Source organism: Gamsiella multidivaricata, assembly GCF_025024155.1.
Source record: "Gamsiella multidivaricata strain RSA 2152 chromosome Unknown BC939scaffold_24, whole genome shotgun sequence".
Taxonomy (NCBI): Eukaryota; Fungi; Mortierellomycota; class Mortierellomycetes; order Mortierellales; family Mortierellaceae; genus Gamsiella; species Gamsiella multidivaricata.
Window position 1 is genome coordinate 434710 of NW_026251732.1, and position 19500 is coordinate 454209.

Consider the following 19500-nt stretch of genomic DNA (forward strand, 5'->3'; position numbering starts at 1 on the left):
GGACAAAGAAACCATGACGACAGTATAGATTGCAGGTGAAGATGTCTGTAAAGTCTAATTGATGTACAAAGCAGGACTTTCACTGCTGGACTCTGTTTCTGGATTCAGTTACGCGGCTATAGTCTGGGCTGTCGCCTTGTTGTTGTTGGAGAAGGTGCGATAAAAGATGAGGCATTTTCGGTGGGAATTTGAGTTGAAATAGACTACGGGACAAAAAAGGGAATGTGAGTCCAGGTGGACTAAGATACTTTTTGCTGGCCCGTTTGTCGGATGCAACAACTCACTCATTCCTCGCCCCTCATCCTCATTTTCCAACAGAACTCTTTCATCTCCCTCCTCGCCTCTCTTTCTTTCTCATCATCTCCCTTTCATCCCTCCTCATTTCACTTGCTATCGTCAATGGACATTATTCTTCGTTCTCATTCATATCCCTTATCTTACACTTTTTCGGAACAACTAGCACCCTTTTTATTGTGGTAGTCCGTCCACATTACTCGTGCAGCCCCTTTTCATCACATTGCACTTTATTCCTCTCCTTGTCCCCGAATATCACTCGACTCCTCGGTCCGCCGACTGAAAAAAGAAAAAAAAAAAGCAGCATTTCAACTCCTTCTGTTCTCATCCTATTACGAAAATAACACGTCGTCAAATAGCCAGCTCGCATGAATTATGGCGTCCATGCAGGATCACTACGGCGATGGGGACAAACGAGAAGGAGTGATCGTGAACGAAAATACGGCGCGCAACATCCACTCTACGTCCCCCCACTCCATTCAATCCCACTCGAATTCATCGTCATTGCCTTCAACAAATTCCTTACCGTACCATGACCACCCTGGCGGGCACCTAATGGCTGTATCGTCTCAAGCATCTCATCCACTGCCGCCTCTGCCGCCTCATCATCATCAGTCGAGGCATCAGCAACAGCACTACTACGACAGTCGCCATCACTATAAGGATCCTCAGAGAGAAATGCATCATATGCGTGGCCTCAACCCACATCCAAGGGACCACTTCCCGCTATCAGCACCAAGCCATCCCCATCATCCAAGACATGAACATCAAAAGCAGTATCAGCACTACTTGCAGCTCCGTGAAGGGTACCCGCAGCCACCTTACCCTCCCTCGCGTTCGAACCAAGGGCACGAGCGCAGAGAGGAAATGCGTACATCATTTCATTCACACTCAGATTCCTCAAGCCCAAGCTCGAATGGTCCAATTAAACAATATCAGGGGCATCTTAGAGGTGTGGCTGAAACAGCTCGTACGCAAATACCTCCACAAGAATCTCAGTCAGTGATGATGGAACAGCAGCCGCAAGAGGTGTATCCAATAAGGTTCGTATATCGTATGAAATTATCGCGATCTGAAAAACGCTACAGCCCATGGGGGTTGCTATTATCAGGGGCTGAAGCAATTACGAAAGTGAGCCAAGCTGTATTTTAATCACTGCCAGGTGAAGTACCAAAGAAAAAAAGGATAGAAAAGATATGGCGCCATTAATGAGGAACTGTTCACTGGTTCTTATTTCTGGCGCTTACCCTGGGAATTAGAGTGCAACTGTGCCTGTGGACAGTTGCGTCTATTTTTTTTATATTTTTTTTTTGGCTCTCATAATGTAGAGAGCTCTCGGCTTCATTTATTCAGGTGTTCGCAATTCTGCTGTTGGCGTTAATTGATTCATGACGCCCATCTGCCCCAATGCTCCGCCTACAGCTATGATAAAGAAGAAGAAGAAGAACGCGCTCTGCTCAAGTTTTTTCATCTAACCAATAGTGGCCCTCTCTCTTCCTCACTCTTTTCCCTTCAATCCATCGCTAACTTTACCTGGTACAAACCCCTCCCATCCTTTTGTTTCACCTACATACCCTCAACTCGTCCGATGGATTTGTGTCATCTCGATAGCCAAGCAAGGATAAAAATAGTGCAGCAACCCTTGCACGCGCGTATGTGCGGGTTTGGCGAGAAGGACCGCCGGCCGATTGACCCCCCACCGATTGTTCAGTTGATCCTGGACGAGCCCAATTACAACGAGCTCAAGGCGCCCCCTAAACCCGTCAAGCCCATCAAACCAAAGAAGAGGAGGTACAAGAAATCCGGTCGAAAGGGCCGAAAGCCCAGCAAGAAGGCTCTAGCTGCCGCCGCTACTGCTGCCGAGGAAGCAGCGGCAGCAGCAGCAAAAGCCGAAGCTGAAACCAAGGCTGCTGCCAAGAGGAAAGAAAAAAGTGACGACGATGGCTTGGAGTTCGATGAAAATAACGAGGAGGAGGAGGCGGATGAAGAGGGTAGCCATGGCGATGGAAGTGACGATGGCGAGCTGTATGAACTGGACGAGGAAAGCGAGGGAATAGATGATAAAGAGGCGGAAGGACGGATAGAATCTAGTACTTCGGTGCGGCGGAACTCTCGACCCTCGGCACAAAGACTACCAGGACCTATGCAGGAGTCCTCCACCGCGGAAGAAAAGGATGTCAAAGAGTTTAACACGCCATTTCAACCTCCAGCTCCACAGCCCAAGCGACGCGGTCGGCCTGCTCGCAACAGTGTGACTCAAGGACCATCTGCTGGCATGAAACACGACCTCGAGGGCAACAGCAAGGCCTTTGATGAGATCGAAGAGGACGAAGAGCAAGAATGGCCGCGATACGAAGGTGGGCGCAGGGCCGTGCAGCAGGACCCACTCTACGTCTTGCACGTTTCTCTCTGGTCCGAGGATGGCTCCGAAGTCCGGAGCATGATTGCCACGCCTGGACAGTCGAGCTCCTCAAGACTGACGCGTATCCTGATGGGCGCTGTTGTCGTATCTCCGATTCTTTTGGATAATGAACACGGAGAGCCAGGATGGTACTTCAGCTTCCCGGATTTGAGCATTCGCACCGAAGGCGTTTACAAGCTCAAGTTTTCGTTGATGCGTTTCACATGGTACGTCAGAACAGAAAAGTCTAATGCTGCAAATATTGCTCAAGTTCGCAGCTTACATTTATTTTACTTTGTACAAGCAGTTTTGATGTCGATGATCTTGGCGGTAGCCAAGCATCCACGATCATTGCAGAGGAGACCAGCGAGCCCTTTACCGTATTCTCAGCCAAAAAGTTCCCCGGGATGACTGGTAAGCCAGACCAAGTATGAAAGCACGCGTGGATAAGAAAGAGATCACGAAAAAAGTCTAAACTCTGACGCTGCCTTTGTTCATTTTTGTATCCTAGAATCAACAGAGCTCTCAAAGGCTTTTGCGAAGCAGGGCCTCAAAATCCCTATCCGCAACGATCTACGCACCCGAAAGAACACTGACAAGGACTAGGGGCAGCCCTCATTTTGTCGATGTAGTGATTTGTAATCATTGGCCTACGAAAGACTGTATTGGTGCAATAAAAACTCGTGTTAAAACACACCACGTACAGCCGCGCTCGTTCTTTTAACATTGGTTGTTGGGATGAGATCGTCCACCTATAGACTTGTTGGACATGATCTTCACGCGCGTCGAGGACGCTCGCCTAAGATGATGGCTTTGTATCACATCGCTGCACTCGCCGACCTTGCATTGCTCGAAATGGAGCCATCACGCAGTAGAGAGAAATGCATTAATGTGCGAAACAGCGAAGTGTTTTTGTTGCATCCTCATAATTTCGTTCCAGCCAGCGCTCCAGTGTACATAACGCTTGAGTAAAATCTGTAAATGGGTCTATCGACATTCAAAGAGTACCGATCGTACGCAGTTTCTGAAACTCTCTTAGCGGTCACCGCACTGTTGAGCTTGGGAGCACGATCTGCCTAAAATCTGCCCTTTTACTGTTCTTGGAAGGCCTTGGACGCCTCCGAGTTTTTTTTTATGTTGTCCAGCTGTCTGGTTCATCACAGTTCGGTACTAATTAGTATCAAAACTTGGCAGAGCAAGGAGGTTAAAGCACGACCATACCAAAATATCTCATTGCAAGGGACTTTCTGAGGGGGCCATAAATACCAAGCAGAACGGCCACTTGGCACCCAAAAGAGCAACTGTCATGAAGAACTCTTCTGAAGATCACTACTGTCGCGAAACAGGGCGCGACAAATTGACTGCTCCTGAATATATAAGTGGCACAAAGCACCAGGAATGACTCCCTCCAGGCCAAGGAGACGCGTAGTGGCGACGACGATATCGATATTGGCGAGATTGGCATTATCGGGGAGCAACTCACAAGCGTTAGGGTGACCACGTGTTATGATCTCCTTGTACATGTGTTCTGCAGTAGCAAAGTGCGGAACATGTCATGTTATTTGGTGGTCAAGCGATTCGAACCACACCATACGTTGTCCTTTCCCCACATATTGTCATCAAAGATGAATACAATTCAATCCTGCATTTATATGACTGACTTTTTTTTTTTTTTTGCGTTTGTCCTTGTTTTTTGAATAGTGGAGAGCCCAAAAAGAACTCCAGGACCTTAGTGGAGAGCGAATTTGGTGCCACCAACAAATACGTGTGTAGCAGGAAGGTGGATCTGACGATCGGAGTCTATGCAGATTTCACTTGAGAGAATGAGATGCGTGTAATTAAGTTTAAGTCAAGCATGGTGCCAGTTGCAACAACAGAAGTCCGCATGACTCAATGGTGCCACACTTTTGAGCCTTGGAGAGAGGGGAGTTGACATCGCCAGAACATTCCTAGTTATTGCGGAAGAGGAAGGCCTTAGCATCGACCTCTACTCTCTGCGTCGATATGACGGAGTCCTTGGAGCCGGTCGCCCCACCCAACTAGTATTTGGCCCCCCGCCAACGTAACCCAGCTGAAGCAGTTCTTGCGACCCAGCTCGCCCAGGAGGATGACTAGGGAAGCTTCGAGCTTGACATCTTCAACGGATCATAGCAGGCGCTTCGTCGCTATCTTTTGTACTATCACAGAAGCATAGATGGCCTGCTCATAACATCCCTTACTTGCTGTACTATTTATACATAAATCTTTGTAATAAACAGCAACGGTATCCAGCATTTCCGGGATCTGGGCTCAGCCTCCCCTCCCTCAAAACCAAGCCATGCCGAATAAAAGCTAGAAACCATGCATGCCAGATTCAATTGATGTGAATGGGTTGGTGAGCGTCTACCTCGCTGAGATAGACTGTAATACATCCTCCGGTCTCTTGTAGGTCGAGTAGGCTCAGATGAATACTAGACCGGTGGACATTTTCTGAGTAGCAAAGGAAAGAGGTGGGATCTCCCCATTTGTGGCCAGTGTTTTTTTTTTTTTTTTTTGCAGTCAGTGGTATCTGTGCCACGTCGTAGTGTTCGGTACTGGGCTGCAATGTACCTAAGAGTCGGTGGATGAGCTTTCTCTCGCGAGTCTAGCTGATGTATCTAGAGCAAGGAACACCATATCTGCAAGACGTGGTACCCTGAAATTGCCACCAGTTGATACACCCATTCGCCTCTCGTTATTTCAAATTTCATGCCCAGGAAAACACACACTCCCTCCTCCATCAATACGGCTCCTCCCAAGAAATGACGCAAAGAAGGCAGGGATAATTTGCCCGCATACAATGAGCAGTTGCAGCTAGGAAGAAATGACAGCCGCACTGTGTTCTTCACTGTGCTTCTACTTCACGGTCAAAATCTACCATTTTGCATTACCTTTTATCGTTAGCTGTGTCTTGCTACTGAATGCCCTGACAGGGATCCTATGAAGCGACGAACCTAATGTGGAACTGAGCTGAGGTACCTGTTATCTACAGCGTGGTGTTTCATATATACAGGGAGTCGCAAAGTCCATCATAACTTCGCAGCGACCAAGGTTTCTGGTGCTGGCCCGCGACTACACAGCTGGATCTACTTCAACTTATAGGAAAAGTCCTGTCAACTCAATCATTACCAAAGGCATGTCCGCATTTGCGTTTGAGCGAGATCTGCATGTAGACTATGGAGCACACTTGCTTCTGCAAAACAAACATGCAAACTGACATGAAGATAGTCTATGCCGTTCATCCTCACAGGTTTACTTTCTCGCTGAGGCTCAAAGTGCTCAGCACAGGAGTGGCAGCGGCCGCTTGTCCTACAGGAGAAACAGGATGCTGGACAGAAGAGATGTTCCTCGGTTACACAGCCTCGACACATGGCTCTGCTCGGCATTCTTTTTGTGTTTAAGTCTTGGTGAGCAATTGATGACTGACTAGATCCATTATATTCTTGTACATGTAGTCTTTAGTTTGGAGCAGAGTGAAAGTGAGAGCGAGAGCGAGAGCGAGAATGAGTTTTTTTTTGTCCCCCAATGTTTGTTTGCCGGAATGCGTTCCAATGAAGATTTGTCGCCCAATTTCCATTAAACACAAGAATGCTGTGCAACCATCGATGCTCCTTCCTCATGCAAGCCGGATGTATAACATCCACACAGGCTGGAGAGCCGCGGTAGACTAAACCTCAACCTTTTCTCTCTCTCCTCATTTCTCCTCGTTTCTCCTCATTCCTCATCTCTTTCTTCCTCATCTGTCACCCCAGTTTTTGTTACCATATTCCTCTTACTCTGTATTTTCGACAAGATACCGCCAAGATGTCTACAGAGCCCTTTAAACCCCATGTCCTGATCGTCGGAGCTGGCCTCGGTGGGTTGGTCCTCGCCGCTATTCTTGAAAAGGGCGGTTATACATATGAGGTCTTTGAGCGTGCTTCAGGCGTCAAGCTACTTGGATCAGCCCTGGCGCTCGGACCAGGCATAATGCCACTCTTTGAACAGCTGGGTGTCTTGGACGAGCTTCTCGCAAAGGCCCAGAGCTTCCGCATAGGTCGTACTTGGAATCAGCAGATGGAAGTCCTTGGCATGGCCGATTACGGAGTCGATCAAGAAGAGTAAGCATATGCCCTTCAGACAACTGGTCCTCTACCAAGACTAAGCTCTCTAACATCCGTTTGCTTGACTCGTAGGTATGGATATGATAGCGTTATCGTCTCGAGACCTGCTCTCCACCAGATTCTCTTAACCTTGACTAATCCTGAGAAAGTCCATTACGGCAAGCGAGTACTCTCCCACGTCGAGACGGGCGATGGAGTGATGGTTCGGACTGCTGATGGCCAAACACATCACGGCAACATCCTCGTTGGTGCGGATGGCGCCTACAGCAGTGTCAGACAGTCGTTGTATGAGTATTTGGATAAGCACAAAACGTTACCCAAGTCCGATAAGCAGCCGCTGAAGTATTCAACTGTGTGCCTCGTTGGACAGACGAAACCATTGGATCCTGCTGAATGGGTTGGAATAGGCGACAAGGAATGCCGCTTTGATTCTGTTCATGGAGAGCGGGAACCATATTTCGTAAAGCACCGATTGTTTTATCGCGCGTGTCCACTGCTGAAGAACTCTTGAACATGAATGCGGTTTCCTGAACGATACCCTCATTTCCTTTCTTCATTTCATTTTATTTTATCAGTGGGTGACATTCACGACTGCAGATAACACCATTTGCTGGATGGTCCTTCTGCTCCTGGACGTGGAGACAAGCAAAATCCACAGTACCTTCCGCAACTCAGAGTGGGGCCCAGAGGCTGCTGAGAGTATGGCCAACGACGTCCGGGATTTCCCTGTTCCTTCTGGAGAGAACAAGACCCTCGGTGACTTGATTGACCTCACACCCAAGGAACTTATCTCTAAAGTCATGCTCGAAGAAAAATTCTTTAAGACCTGGTACGATGGACGCACTGTCTTGCTCGGAGATGGTAAGATCCTTGTTTGTTCTTTCTTTTCATTCCTTTGGGAAATTAGCTGAATGACTGAATTTTCGCTCTCCTTGTACTCTCTAACGCGCTTCGGTATATCAGCATGCCACAAGGTAATTTGTTAGATAGTGTACATGTTCTTGAGTAACGCCTGCACGGTTACGCTGCATGCCATTAACACCAGTCGATATTTAATTAGATGACCCCGTATGCTGGCTTGGGTGCCCTTAATGCTATGCAGGACTCCGTTGTCCTTGCGAACTACATTAGCATGATCAACAAAAACGATTCCGAGCACACCGCTAGTTTATTTCACCAATACCAGATCGAGCGTGCCCCGTTGGCAAAGGCGGCGGTTAACACAAGCGCCGGATTTTCCAGATTGGTTGATACGGTAAAGAGTCCTCGGCGGCGAACAAAAAAAACTCTCTCCCCCCGCATTTGAATTTATGAATGACCACTGCAACCGTACTGAACAATTTATATTTTTAATTTTTTACGCGTCAGCATTGGTACAACATTATCCTTCGAAGGATTGCGATGAAGTACATCCCTAAGTGGGTCTTAGATCTGACACTATCGAAGTCAAGACGGTATCGTCCTCAGGTCGCATTCCTTCCTCCTGCCAACGACAAGGGCCTACGACGACCAACGTATCAGCGGAGTTTAGAGGTTGCGCGGGCGAAGCTCCAATCCAATGCATCGAAAGCCGTTTAAAACCAAAAATAATAATATATGTTCGATTCGAGATAGACAGCTGGAGTCCACGATGGCAATAGGTCACCATTGCGGGCGCCAATTATTTTAATTAATATGACAATTGAGTAGAGAAGGGAGTGTGGCGAGAATGAAAAAAATACGTTCTTAGTCTATGTGGGTGCCATGTCGATTTTTCGCTAGAGTTTGAAGCTAGAGTAGCGCCGAGTCCAGGACTAGAGAAGGGCTGGCGACCCCGTTCCGCCCATGATGCTGACATACGTCTGGAGCGCCCGCATGATATATCCTGGGTCACTCTCTAGGACCTTGCTTAACGACTCGTACACTTCGACAAACGGCCCTGATTTGATCATGTACAGTTGCGAGAAGCAGTTCTATCGATATAAATAAATAAATAAAACCCCCCCGTCGCCTATTAGCATGAAAAGTAGAATAGAGCCGCTTTTTGTGAGCGCGGACACGTTGTATACCTCAATCCTGGAAATGCAGTTGTCTGCGATCTGCACAAGGTCATCCGGATCCACATTGTCTTTAAAGGGCAGCGAGAGAAGCGCCAAGTGCTGCTCGGATGCACGACCATGCTTGGCCAATTCACCGGACACCAATCGCTCAAGACGTAAACAGATCATCTGTAGAGTGCGGACAGAATTCGTGTCGAGTACCATAGGTTGTTCCATAATCGCCTGCTATTGCGTGTAAATGCGAGAATTCATATGCCAGTGAGTATAGGTTATTCTGATCCATAATAGGAGCTAAAACGGTGAACACTGACTTACAGATCCAAGAATGGGTGTCCTTGCCACGCTTTTCAAATCCATCGCGAAACGGCCTGCCAGTACTCGAGTGTACAGCAGATGAAGACTCTCAGGCGTTTCCAGACCTTTCAGCTTCTTCTCTCCGATATCGACAACAACATAACCTAGCTTTTTCAGCTCGCGGATATGGTCAACATCTGGGGAGTCTGAGTTTTCCAGATCACCAAACTGCTGCATGACCTTAATCACATCGCTGCTGACACAGATCTCGCCTCCGTCCGCAGAGCCACAAAGACGTGCAGCTCGGTTGACCATGGGTCCATAGTAATCCATTCTCCGCGTCACCTCGTCTTTGTGGCTCACGGGCTGCCCCCAATGGATCCCCATCTGGACAGAAAGACCACGGTGCAGGGGTTGATTAGGATCCGTAGGACTATATATCGTCTTGCCATTCTCTGAGTCGAGAATCTCCTGTGGCCAATCCGCCGAAACTAACAATTCCTGAACTTTGAGACACCAGAGCATGGCAGCAGGCACGCTTGAAAATGATGCCATCATAGCATCGCGTTCGTTCTTGACCTCGTACCCTCCGATAGAGCGGAGCTGACGACGCATCACGTTAAAGTGCTCTCTGACACCGATGGCCATCGCGATGGGGATGTCTTCCCACAGTTCGGTCGAGCCCTTGACACTAGTGAAGACCATGGCCACATCACCCTGTGGCGGCTCAATTTCCGGCTTCAGGTATTTCAACTAACATAAAGCGACAAAACAACAGCGTTAATTAAGGACCTTTCAGCACCAATCCCCTATTTGCAGTTATCCAGAAAACTTACAGCGTCAATTGGTCCCTCCGTGGGCTTGGGTCGCTTCTTGTGCTGATGATACTCTGCAGAGTCCAAGGGCTCCTTCTTCTTAAATAGGTCCCCGACTCCAATCAACATGACCACCATGTGCTCACGCGCACCATACGAGACTGCAATATCTCTCAGCTTTTGGGAGGCATGCATCAGATCTCCGTAAATTCTCATACCAGCCTTGGCGATATCCACAGCTGTATTGTACGACATCACATCCCAGAACGACTTTGAGGCCATGATCAAAAAGTCATCGTCCTCTGTCAGGGTCGTCGTCTCGATATACGGATTTGAATTGACAATTGGCACCAAGTGATATTGGCCAAACGATCTCGAGATGTCCAGCTCGTCGTTCAGTAGACCATCCTCACTGACAAATCCGCCCGAACGTTTGATACGTGCTGCCTCCGTGGGGTTCCATGGAATGTGCTTTTGCGAGATCACTTGAAATGAGTCCGATTTCTTGACCAAGACTGCGATCGTGTCTCCGACATTAGCTGAGTAGAGTGTGACGCCCTTGATGTATGCCACCAAAGCCGAAGCTCCTCCCTTTCCATTGTCTCCCTGAGCAAGAGGCCAAAGCTCGCGGTCCAATCCCAAGAAAGTTCTGCGAAGTGCACTGACGACTGTATCCGAGCCCTCCAGCTTCTCCAACTCGATCTTGAAGCAGTCCCCGAACCGATCCTTCAAATGGCTCGTCATTCTGCAGCTGGATTGAGACCGTCCTGAGCGACCATCGAACAATCCGAACAGCACTTCGTCATCCTTTGTGTGAAACTTCGGATGAACCAGATCCCAGATACAAAGGTTGTCGCTGTCGCCTAAGGTGTCTGCCATTCCGTAAGACATGTTGTGCAACGTAGAGGTGGATGTTCGAACGCGCCTCTCCACTGTGTCGTCCGGTACATTGTCCGTTATTGTGACATCCATCAGTCCCAGGATCCGGAGACAGGTCAGGTTGCCGAACTCAGACAGGTTGCCGGGATAGGTTGATGTTGGCACGATTTCTCCAGTTTGTCGCTTGATCAACAGCCTCTTATTACCTGACATGTTGAGATACTTGAGTTCCAAGTTCCAGTTCCTAGTATAATGAACATCGATGCCAGATTTTAGGTTGTGTTTTTCTTCGATTGAGTCAATTTCATCTGCCCACCACCTTGACTTACCAATTCCAATCATAAGGCCAATTCGAAATGTTGTACTTCAACATGTTGCAGCCGACATCCAGGACACCAAGGCGATTGATCTTACCCAGTTCAGCAGGAAGAGTCGTCAGTTTGTTCCCACTCACGTACAAGACTCGCAAGTTCCGCAAAGACTCGATGTCGTCTGCGGGCAGATTCGTGAGCTGATTACCACTCAAGTAGAGCTCCAGAAGATTGCCAGGGTTGGGGATTTTGCCTCGAGGAATCTCGGCAATAAAGTTGTGACTCAAGTTAAGGACCTCCAACGAGGCAAGGTGGGATAAAGGGTAAAATACATCGTCCGGAAGTCGATTATCGCCCAAACATAGTGTCTGCAGTGTGTTCGACAGTGGTGGTGCCTTAGATGATCGTCCGTTCGAGGGTGAGTTTTGCATGGCCGGCGGTGCTGGCAATGGCTTAGAAGAGGGAGACGATGCATTCTTCATTGTATTCAACGCCTGAAGCTCAGACTCGTTGAGCGTTGCAGAAGAAGACGTCGAGATAGTGATGCCGTTTGCAACGACAGTCTGCGGTGGATCCGGGAAGGACTCCAGAATGTTGGAAGAGGCGTTGAGGTAACTGAGTGCGCATTTCCAAATCGAAGCAGGGAGTTCGCCCAGACTGTTGCTGTGAACGTCCAGCTCTATCAGAGAGTCAAGACTAGCAATCTCATCGGGTACACTAGAAAGACTGTTGTTCGCCACTGAGAGCGTCCTGAGCCGCTTAAGTGCGCTGATCGTCCCAGGTATGGAGATAATGCTGTTGTTATCCAGTCTGAGGGTCTCCAGGCATCGCAAATGTCCAAACAGCTCAGGCGCCAAATTGGCTAATTTGTTTGAGGATAGATCTAAAAAGATCAAGGTATCGCCTGTCCCTCGTAGGTTGATATCCGTCATGTTGCATTTCACAACTGAGGCCCGAACCAAGGCGCCCAGGGAGGTGTTTAAAACAACATTCGTGTTGTAGTCCACCAGAAGTTCTTGCAGTGCCGGGAGGTCGTTGAGGGCATCGAGATTGAGGATGCCATTCTGTCGAATATCCAACTTCCGAAGGTTTGTGAGCTTTTCCATGGATTTCGGAAGAAAGGGAGCGATTCTGTTACCATACAGTAATAGCTTTTTCAGGTTCACCAAAGTGCTGATGTCGATCGGGACCTCGGTAATGTCGTTAAAGCTCAAGTCCAGTTCCTCCAAAGTCAACACTTGGCACAGTATAGCAGGGAACCTCGTAAAATTGTTGCTGGACAGGTTGATCACTCTGAGGTATTTAAATTTCTGAAATGTGTCGGGAATAGAGTCTAGGCGGTTGCATTGAAGGATCAGAGTGTCAAGTTTGCGTGCCTCGTCCAGATACGCCTTCTCCAAGTCCTTGATTCGGTTGCCTCGGACATCTAGAATCTGAAGATTGCTGATGTAGCGGACATTGCTGGGAACCTTGTCGAGGTCATTGTATGCCATCCGAAGGTCTCTGAGCGAGCTGCAGTTCTGAACGAAATCCAGTGGCAAATCCATGCGCTGGTTGTGTGAAATATTTAGTCGCACAATATCTTTTGCCCTCGAGTAGAGGAAGATCGGGATCGTAGGCAAACACCGGCGTTGGAGGTTCACATCCGCATATATGCTGTGTGGCGGGAAGTCCCCTTCCTGCATAAACCCGCGAATAAAAAGAATCAGCTCGTGCGCAATACCAAGAGAAACTTCCTACAGCGATGAAATGAAAAGTTGTTCCATTGCGCATACCGTAATAAGAGGTACACCGTTTTCTGCAAATGTGAAGCGACACAAAAAACTGTTGTCCTTGCCAGAAAGCTCATCCAGCTTGTCTTGATCCGTATATCCAAACTGTATCAAGCATCGTCGCAGTATCTGCAACGGTCGCTCATAAGGTCCCAATGGACGGACTAAAAATAATAGAGATGAACCGGTCAGTAAAAAGTTGTCAAGCACAAGCGTACTGATAGCTCTGCCTGTATTCATTCTACTGTTGAAAACACTTACCAACGTTGTTGCGGAGCATATAGAGGTGGTACTTGGATGTATCTGGCTTGAATATCTTTCTCCCAAGCATCGCGCTGAGTTCACTAGCTGTAATATTGTAGACACAGTTGACGGTAGTATATGTTGTATCTGGCCTGAAAATCCTGACAGTCGAGAGCTTTCTCTTGCCATAGTCCCAACTCTCATAGTCGCTCTGCTCCATCTCATCCGATGTCACATTCTCGGGTGTCAATGGGTGCGCTTTTTGCAGAGGGCCGACAGGTGACGATAACGAGGGCAAAACACCCCAGCTTTCCGGTGCAAGCCAAGCCTCGGCTCCATTGCCTGCGGCTGAAGGAGGAAGCCAATGACCATTCTTGGGATCATCCTTGATGCCAGCGAGTCCCGCCAAGTCAGTTTGGTCAACTATTCATTGTAACAATATGTTTGATCAGCGCCGTCAATACTTTACATCCCTTAATCAGGACCATCTAAAATGACCATGGCCTAAGTCCACGCTTACCAACATAGCCAGGAAAGATGGGGTCCTATGCATATGACCATGAAAAGCAAGTGTTGGGTTAGCACTGGAAGTGGCTATGCGAGGCGCCACAGCAACTGAGATAGTTCATCCTAACCCAAGCAATACTACAGGGATGGACAAAATTGGCAAGCAGGGGAGAGGATATACCGTGGGGACGTCTTTCTTGGAACTCTTCTTCCCAATCGAAAAGGGGGGCAGATGCCTTTGAGAATCACCACCATCGCTGCCATGCCTCCGATCAAATGAATATCCCTGTATGGAAGTTCCATCCTGATCCGAGGCCATCGCAAAGCTGTGCAGAGATGACGATGAAGGCGTTGACAACGGTGGTAGCGGATCATCGGCTGAAAACTTGCGGGAGCCGTCTATTCATACAGAAGTATGATTTTGTGAGTGTATGTAAAGATGATGCCCGAGCAAACGTCATAGACCCTGACCAGTACACAATATAAGCGTACGTTCTGATGACGGATACACGGAAGACTGTGCCGCTGGAGCTGGTGAAGACGATGTTGTGTGATGGGTCTTTTTCTTGAGAAAGCTGAAAAGTGTCTTCTTGGGTTCTTTTGCAGGACTCGCGATACCAACCTGGAGGTCGGCCAAGTCCTGCGGCAATCCAGGACGCTTCGAATACATCTCACCAAAATCGGTCGACTTTGTTCGTCGGTGAGGATTCTCCGTTGCGCTCTTATAAGACTCTGTCCGTTGATTAGGCCGGATCTGTGAAGGCGGTGTGGTTGGGAACAGATGTTTGCTGCCAGAGTAGCCACTTTGCTGTTGCTGCTGCTGTTGTCGCTGAAACTGGTCGGGGGAAGGCGAGCGTGAGTAAGATTCTGTCGATCGTCTCCTGCCAGAATCCGGACTGAATGGGTGAGGCGCTGGTCGATGCTGGTACGAGTGCATGTTACTGCTCCCAACGCTGCTGCTGAGGTTGTTGGTGCTTCCATAGTTCGAACCATTAGTGTCATGGATGTAGGAGGACGAGGCGTTGCTGTGCAAGGCACCATTGGACGAGTAGAGAGTACCCGAGGACCCCACGTTTGCCGAGCTGGATGACTGCATTGGATTGGGATTTCTGTTGCTGCCAAAGGACGTTTTACGTGTGTGGCTCCCGGAGGGCTGGTTGTAGAACGGGTCGAATGAGTCGGCGGCAGGTGTAGGAGAGGGTGGCCTCGACGAGGAGCGGAAGAAGGAGCGGAAGCCGCTCAAGTCGCTCCCGTCCTTGCTATTGTTCTTGCGCTTGCCGGTGCCTTCAGGGTTATAGGAGTTGGGCATCATCAAGGGGGTTTGCGCAATAGCGTCCAATGGGTGGAAGAAGTGGCTCCTTCCATTATGACTGTTATGTCTGGGACGTGGCCTTTGTTGCTGTTGCTGGTCTTCTGCTGCTCCAGAATGGACTGGGAAGAGGGAGGGTGAGGATGGACGGCCTTGTCCATGGTGTGTATTCACAGGTGAGCAATAGTAAGACGATCCAGCTGAGGGCCTCCTGTCACTGTTGGTTGAGGTGGACTCAACGTATCCGGGACCTTGATCATGGTATCTGGAGGACAAGGACGAGGTGGAAATGGACCCAGACGAAGGTTTGCGCTCGTCGCTAGGCGCCGGATACAGCGGTGCCATGCAACGTTCCCTCTAAATGCGAGGTTCTAGGGAGTAGTGAGCAGTTGGCGAGTTAAGAGAGAATAAGCAAAGAGAAAAGGATGTGTGTCTTTATGAACGATGAGAGTGAATGGAAATGATGATGACAAGGGTGACAAGGGCGAGATGAACAGTGGATGGGAGGATTCGAGTAGGGATGACCGCCTCAGCAAGGTTTATTACTTTTGAAGGCGCGCGAGTGGTAGGGCTCTCTATCGCCTATTACTCGTATCGTTTCAAGTTCCAAGGCAGCTCCTCGACCTACTTGGACCTGCATTGGGATATGCGATCCTCTGCACCCTATTGGCGGGAAATGCCCTAGGCCTAGGATGACATGGCGCGTCTTTTGTTTGTCGGTATATATCCGCCTTAGGGTAGTCGTCCATTTTATTGCGCAGGTGCCTAGTAGTAGATCCGCTGCTCCTCCTGCAGGATGTCGGGCCGCTTGTCTACTAGCCACGACTGCATCTCTTGGCTCAGCAACCCTATCCCAAAGTGAAGATGCCTCAATCTTGGGAATGCCCGTGCGAGCACTTCCATCTCAGGCCGTGCAAGTGGATGGTCCACATTCCCCACCAGTCCTAAATGTCGCAGATACTGAAGCCGCTTTACTCTATCACCTTCGACATCATCCTCCAATTCAAGTTGGCCGAAGCCCTCTGCAATAGATATAACCACTTCATTCGATCCGATCACAAGTCGCTCCAGCAACCTGAGCTGTGATACCCGTTCAAACATGGTCCACTCGACCAATCTCCCACATGGTGTAACCTCTCCATCATCCGAGCGGGGTTTGTCGAGTCCTTCCACCTCCAGCTCCTGCAGACCCAAGCAGCTCCAACGAGCCTGGAACACGCTTAATTCGACCTGTTGGCACCATGAGATCTTGATGCTCTTGAGTGTCGGTACATGCAGTAGTACCCTTTCAATAGCTTCCTGACTGACGTCTGGACACCACGAAACATCCAGTTCGACAAAGGACGCTGCACGCTGCTGTTGCTGTTGCTGACCTCCAATATGTCTATCGACGATCGCATTTAGGGTCTTACTCTGAATGTTCGACTGAGAGGCGATCAATGAACAGAACCCTAAACACGCCTGCACGACTTGGATCAATTGGTCATTGTCGATGGATGAGAGCTGGCTCAGGTTCAGCGACCTCAGGTTCAAGCAGTACTGGGGTAAGATTGACCACTGCAGTCGATCCCACGGCGCCTCAAAGTTACCGGAAATGTCGAGGACCTCCAAGTTAGGGCACTGTCTCAGCAATGGCTCTATCACGTATCTGGTCTGGAGGACACTAGTCTTGGCGAGGTTGAGGTACTTGAGGGCTAAAAGTGGCGGACGTTCTCTGTCAAGTGCTGATAACGTTGCCTCTGTGTCTGCTGAATCGTTTGGCAAGTGGTCGAATGCCTCAAACAGCTTGAATCCCACTAGATCTGACCCTTCAAAACTCAGTTTCAATAAAGTTGGGGCGCGAGCAACTAGGAATGTACCGAGATAGTCTGGCCTCAGGTTCTTCTCATCCTCGTCAATATCGGAGGTATCCTGCGTCAGCATGAATTCGAACTCGAGCTCTGCGTCCCCCTCAGACCCCCCGAATCGTTCTCGCTAGTACCGTCCACTGTGTCATCATTAAGGTCACTTCCGTTTTGATCCTGCTCCAAGTCGTCGAGAGTGTAAGGTACAGGCAAAAGTGTCTGTCCGTCAGGGTTGGCGGGCGGGTCGTCATAGAAATATTCCGGAGTGTCATTGATGAAGGCCAGCTCTTGTAAACATTCAAGTTGCCTAAGTATACTCAGCCAGGAGATTCCTTGTCCGTAACAACAATTGAGTCGAAGGGTCCTGAGGCGCGGTAGACATTGGACCATCTGCTGAACCACATCCACTGTCAAGCACCGTGTCAAGGTCAGATCCAGTAAGGTCAGCTGTGGACAAGAGGTGAACATGAGCTCCTGATCAAATCGGCCAATGAGCCTCAGCGAGCGAACAAGGTGGCCATAATGTGGAAGCCGAGATATGAAGTCGTCTCGATGCACTGGAGGCATGTCCAGTGTGTGCCAGAGCTGGGCGATAAAGACAGCGGACCATTCTTTGCAGACGCGTGCAGACCGGACAATATCAGCGCGTGAGTCCTGCAGAAACCAGGAAATATTCTCGAGCAGCTCAGGGAGCAGCAACACAGCCACTGCAGAGGACGAGGAAGAAGGAGGAAGGTCAGTTGAAGTCATGGGAGCCGAATGGAAAAAGTGAGGAGGTGCCACAATGGCATTAGTTTCCAAGCGATGAGGGGAGGAAGACGTACACATTTCGTACGTATGATTAGAATGCACAGACGCAGAGTCATCGAATAGGTCTTACACTCCGCTCAACTTGTTCTCTCCTTGTCGATCACGCCCGAAGAGATCTTGACTCCATCGCTCTTCATCGCCTTCCTACTCCACTCCACTCCTCTCCACTCGCTTGATTCCATCCATTCATTCTTTTGTTTATCTGCCTCTTCTATCATCCCAACCAATCTCTTGTTCTATACTCATTGGAGCCACAGCACTGATCAATATGGTTCCTGAGACAGATCTTGTTCCGCAGGCGGACCATCTCACTGTCTTCTTCGCCTCTCAGACCGGCAATGCAGAGTCCATCTCTCGTAACATTCACGAGCAGGCTCAGGAGAGAGGATTCAAGTCAGCTCACTTTGCTCTTAACGACTTTGCCAAGGTTGACTGGGACAAGGAAGAGTGTCTCGTCTTTGTGGTCTCTACCACGGGCGACGGCGATCCTCCAGACAACTCAACAAAGTTCTGGCGCCATCTCCGTAAGCTCAAGGGCGTTGGTCTCACTAAGGCCAAATATGCCATTCTTGGTAAGCAAAGCGACTCATGGTATCTGTATTCATATGCATGAGTGGACCGAATAGGTTTTGACAAGTGATCGATATCTCGAATGTATGTAGGCCTCGGAGATACCAATTACGACAACTTTTGCCAGACAGCTAAGCGACTTGACACTCGCCTTCAGGAGCTTGGAGCCAGCCCATTTTATGCTCGAGGGCTCGCTGACGATGCTACAGGGTATGCGGGGCTGACCATTCGACGTATCTGCTCGTCATCACACTGTGCTAATCACATTAAATCTTCTGCTTTTTCCTATTATCACGCTGTTATGCTAGTCTGGAAGAAACTGTGGATCCGTGGATTATGAACCTTTGGCCAGCTCTCGCTCACCAGGTCATTTGTGCTCCCACGATCCATGACCTACCCCAGCCTCATCTCAATAAGGAAGAGGAGCAGATTGTCAAGCATATCATCGAAGCAGAGAGGAAGGAGCACGAACACCAATCATCTTCGCCGAAGGCACCACCAGCAAGTCCCTCAGCTGTTAAAGACAAGGGCACCATGGAATCATTGATCAAGGGTGTCGAGTCGCTCTCTGTCGCTACTGAGAAGACACCCATAGTCCCTGCTACCGGACACACAATCAACGTCGACTTTTCAGTCATGGCCAATCATACCAACCTTACAGCTTTGCCGCGAGTTCCCAACGCCAATCTGAAGATCGTAGATGCTGACAGCACAACAACCTCGACAACTACTGGTGGCATCCCTTCATTTATTCAGACCCCTTCTCGCTTGATGCTGGCCAAGATTAACAGCATCCAGTGCTTGACGCCTGCGGATGCATTGAAGCGCACACTTTCGATTGAGTTTGGATTTGAAGACGACGTTGAATATGCTCCAGGAGATTCATTTGGCATCTGGGCACCTAACGACGAATCCTTGGTCCGTGGAGTCTTTGCCGCATTGGATGTGAAGGAAGAAGACATGAGTAAACGGATCAAACTGGAGGGCGAAGGTAACATATCAACACATGGAAGTGATTTGACCCCGTATGGGCGTCCATCCTGCAAGAAAATCACTGTTTAATCGCTCATCTCTGTCGTTTGTGCAAAATAGGTATCCCATCTCATCTTCAATCTGTGCAGTCGGCAACATTGTTAGATGTGTTTCGCTATGCCGTGGATCTGACAACTGTTCCCAAGAAGGCAAATTTTCGTCTCTATGCAGATCACGCTGCTGATTTGACCGATAAGCAGAAATTGATGTTTATGGCGTCTAAACAAGGAGCGGATCAGTTCAATGCATTCCGCGCGCA

General features: G+C 49.0%; 6 protein-coding genes across 6 annotated transcripts; 3 read left to right on the top strand and 3 right to left on the bottom strand.

Annotated features, from left to right (window-relative positions):
• Window positions 1-292: 292 nt before the first annotated feature.
• Window positions 293-3392, top strand: BC939DRAFT_448333 (velvet factor-domain-containing protein). Its single transcript, XM_051555206.1, has 4 exons — window positions 293-1337; window positions 1906-2922; window positions 3003-3109; window positions 3207-3392. Exons 1-4 carry the CDS (start codon window positions 670-672, stop codon window positions 3299-3301), a joined length of 1887 nt encoding a protein of 628 aa, XP_051413469.1. The 5' UTR covers window positions 293-669; the 3' UTR covers window positions 3302-3392.
• A 3125-nt stretch (window positions 3393-6517) lies between these two features.
• BC939DRAFT_502193 (uncharacterized protein) lies at window positions 6518-8394 on the top strand (the record flags this gene model as incomplete). The annotated part of the gene is made up of 6 exons (XM_051560258.1): window positions 6518-6813; window positions 6889-7276; window positions 7392-7677; window positions 7780-7790; window positions 7877-8071; window positions 8185-8394. The coding sequence occupies 6 exons, from the start codon at window positions 6518-6520 to the stop codon at window positions 8392-8394; spliced, it is 1386 nt and encodes a 461-aa protein (XP_051413470.1).
• On the bottom strand, window positions 8184-13523 carry BC939DRAFT_125943 (uncharacterized protein). Its single transcript, XM_051550028.1, has 7 exons — window positions 13188-13523; window positions 12930-13090; window positions 11173-12833; window positions 9986-11087; window positions 9171-9902; window positions 8865-9080; window positions 8184-8768 (listed from the first exon to the last, which is right to left on the bottom strand). The coding sequence occupies exons 1-7, from the start codon at window positions 13387-13389 to the stop codon at window positions 8610-8612; spliced, it is 4233 nt and encodes a 1410-aa protein (XP_051413471.1). The 5' UTR covers window positions 13390-13523; the 3' UTR covers window positions 8184-8609.
• A 215-nt stretch (window positions 13524-13738) lies between these two features.
• BC939DRAFT_125975 (uncharacterized protein) lies at window positions 13739-15497 on the bottom strand. Its single transcript, XM_051550029.1, has 3 exons — window positions 14299-15497; window positions 14169-14207; window positions 13739-14075 (listed from the first exon to the last, which is right to left on the bottom strand). Exons 1-3 carry the CDS (start codon window positions 15328-15330, stop codon window positions 13815-13817), a joined length of 1332 nt encoding a protein of 443 aa, XP_051413472.1. The 5' UTR covers window positions 15331-15497; the 3' UTR covers window positions 13739-13814.
• A 5-nt stretch (window positions 15498-15502) lies between these two features.
• BC939DRAFT_448339 (uncharacterized protein) lies at window positions 15503-17640 on the bottom strand. Its single transcript, XM_051555207.1, is given in 2 exon segments — window positions 15503-16955; window positions 16967-17640. The coding sequence occupies 2 exon segments, from the start codon at window positions 17577-17579 to the stop codon at window positions 15751-15753; spliced, it is 1818 nt and encodes a 605-aa protein (XP_051413473.1). The 5' UTR covers window positions 17580-17640; the 3' UTR covers window positions 15503-15750.
• A 79-nt stretch (window positions 17641-17719) lies between these two features.
• Window positions 17720-19500, top strand: BC939DRAFT_126005 (flavoprotein-like protein). The gene is made up of 3 exons (XM_051550030.1): window positions 17720-18211; window positions 18302-18419; window positions 18518-19500. The coding sequence occupies exons 1-3, from the start codon at window positions 17908-17910 to the stop codon at window positions 19269-19271; spliced, it is 1176 nt and encodes a 391-aa protein (XP_051413474.1). The 5' UTR covers window positions 17720-17907; the 3' UTR covers window positions 19272-19500.

What these genes read in the sequence shown, in the direction of transcription:
- BC939DRAFT_125943 (XM_051550028.1), bottom strand. Translation starts at nt 13,389, where the DNA reads ATGGAGCAGAGCGACTATGAGAGTTGGGACTATGGCAAGAGAAAGCTC. An exon ending in CGGAGGGACCAATTGACGCT is followed by an intron (nt 9,903 to 9,985) that starts GTAAGTTTTCTG and finishes GCTTTATGTTAG; the next exon opens with TTGAAATACCTGAAGCCGGA. An exon ending in ACTGCATTTCCAGGATTGAG is followed by an intron (nt 8,769 to 8,864) that starts GTATACAACGTG and finishes TTATATCGATAG; the next exon opens with AACTGCTTCTCGCAACTGTA.
- BC939DRAFT_448339 (XM_051555207.1), bottom strand. Translation starts at nt 17,579, where the DNA reads ATGACTTCAACTGACCTTCCTCCTTCTTCCTCGTCCTCTGCAGTGGCT.
- BC939DRAFT_126005 (XM_051550030.1), top strand. Translation starts at nt 17,908, where the DNA reads ATGGTTCCTGAGACAGATCTTGTTCCGCAGGCGGACCATCTCACTGTC. An exon ending in GGCCAAATATGCCATTCTTG is followed by an intron (nt 18,212 to 18,301) that starts GTAAGCAAAGCG and finishes GAATGTATGTAG; the next exon opens with GCCTCGGAGATACCAATTAC. An exon ending in CTCGCTGACGATGCTACAGG is followed by an intron (nt 18,420 to 18,517) that starts GTATGCGGGGCT and finishes CTGTTATGCTAG; the next exon opens with TCTGGAAGAAACTGTGGATC.
- BC939DRAFT_125975 (XM_051550029.1), bottom strand. Translation starts at nt 15,330, where the DNA reads ATGGCACCGCTGTATCCGGCGCCTAGCGACGAGCGCAAACCTTCGTCT. An exon ending in AGGACTTGGCCGACCTCCAG is followed by an intron (nt 14,208 to 14,298) that starts GTTGGTATCGCG and finishes CGTCTTCACCAG; the next exon opens with CTCCAGCGGCACAGTCTTCC. An exon ending in CGTGTATCCGTCATCAGAAC is followed by an intron (nt 14,076 to 14,168) that starts GTACGCTTATAT and finishes CTGTATGAATAG; the next exon opens with ACGGCTCCCGCAAGTTTTCA.
- BC939DRAFT_448333 (XM_051555206.1), top strand. Translation starts at nt 670, where the DNA reads ATGGCGTCCATGCAGGATCACTACGGCGATGGGGACAAACGAGAAGGA. An exon ending in TCGTTGATGCGTTTCACATG is followed by an intron (nt 2,923 to 3,002) that starts GTACGTCAGAAC and finishes TTGTACAAGCAG; the next exon opens with TTTTGATGTCGATGATCTTG. An exon ending in AAAGTTCCCCGGGATGACTG is followed by an intron (nt 3,110 to 3,206) that starts GTAAGCCAGACC and finishes TTTGTATCCTAG; the next exon opens with AATCAACAGAGCTCTCAAAG.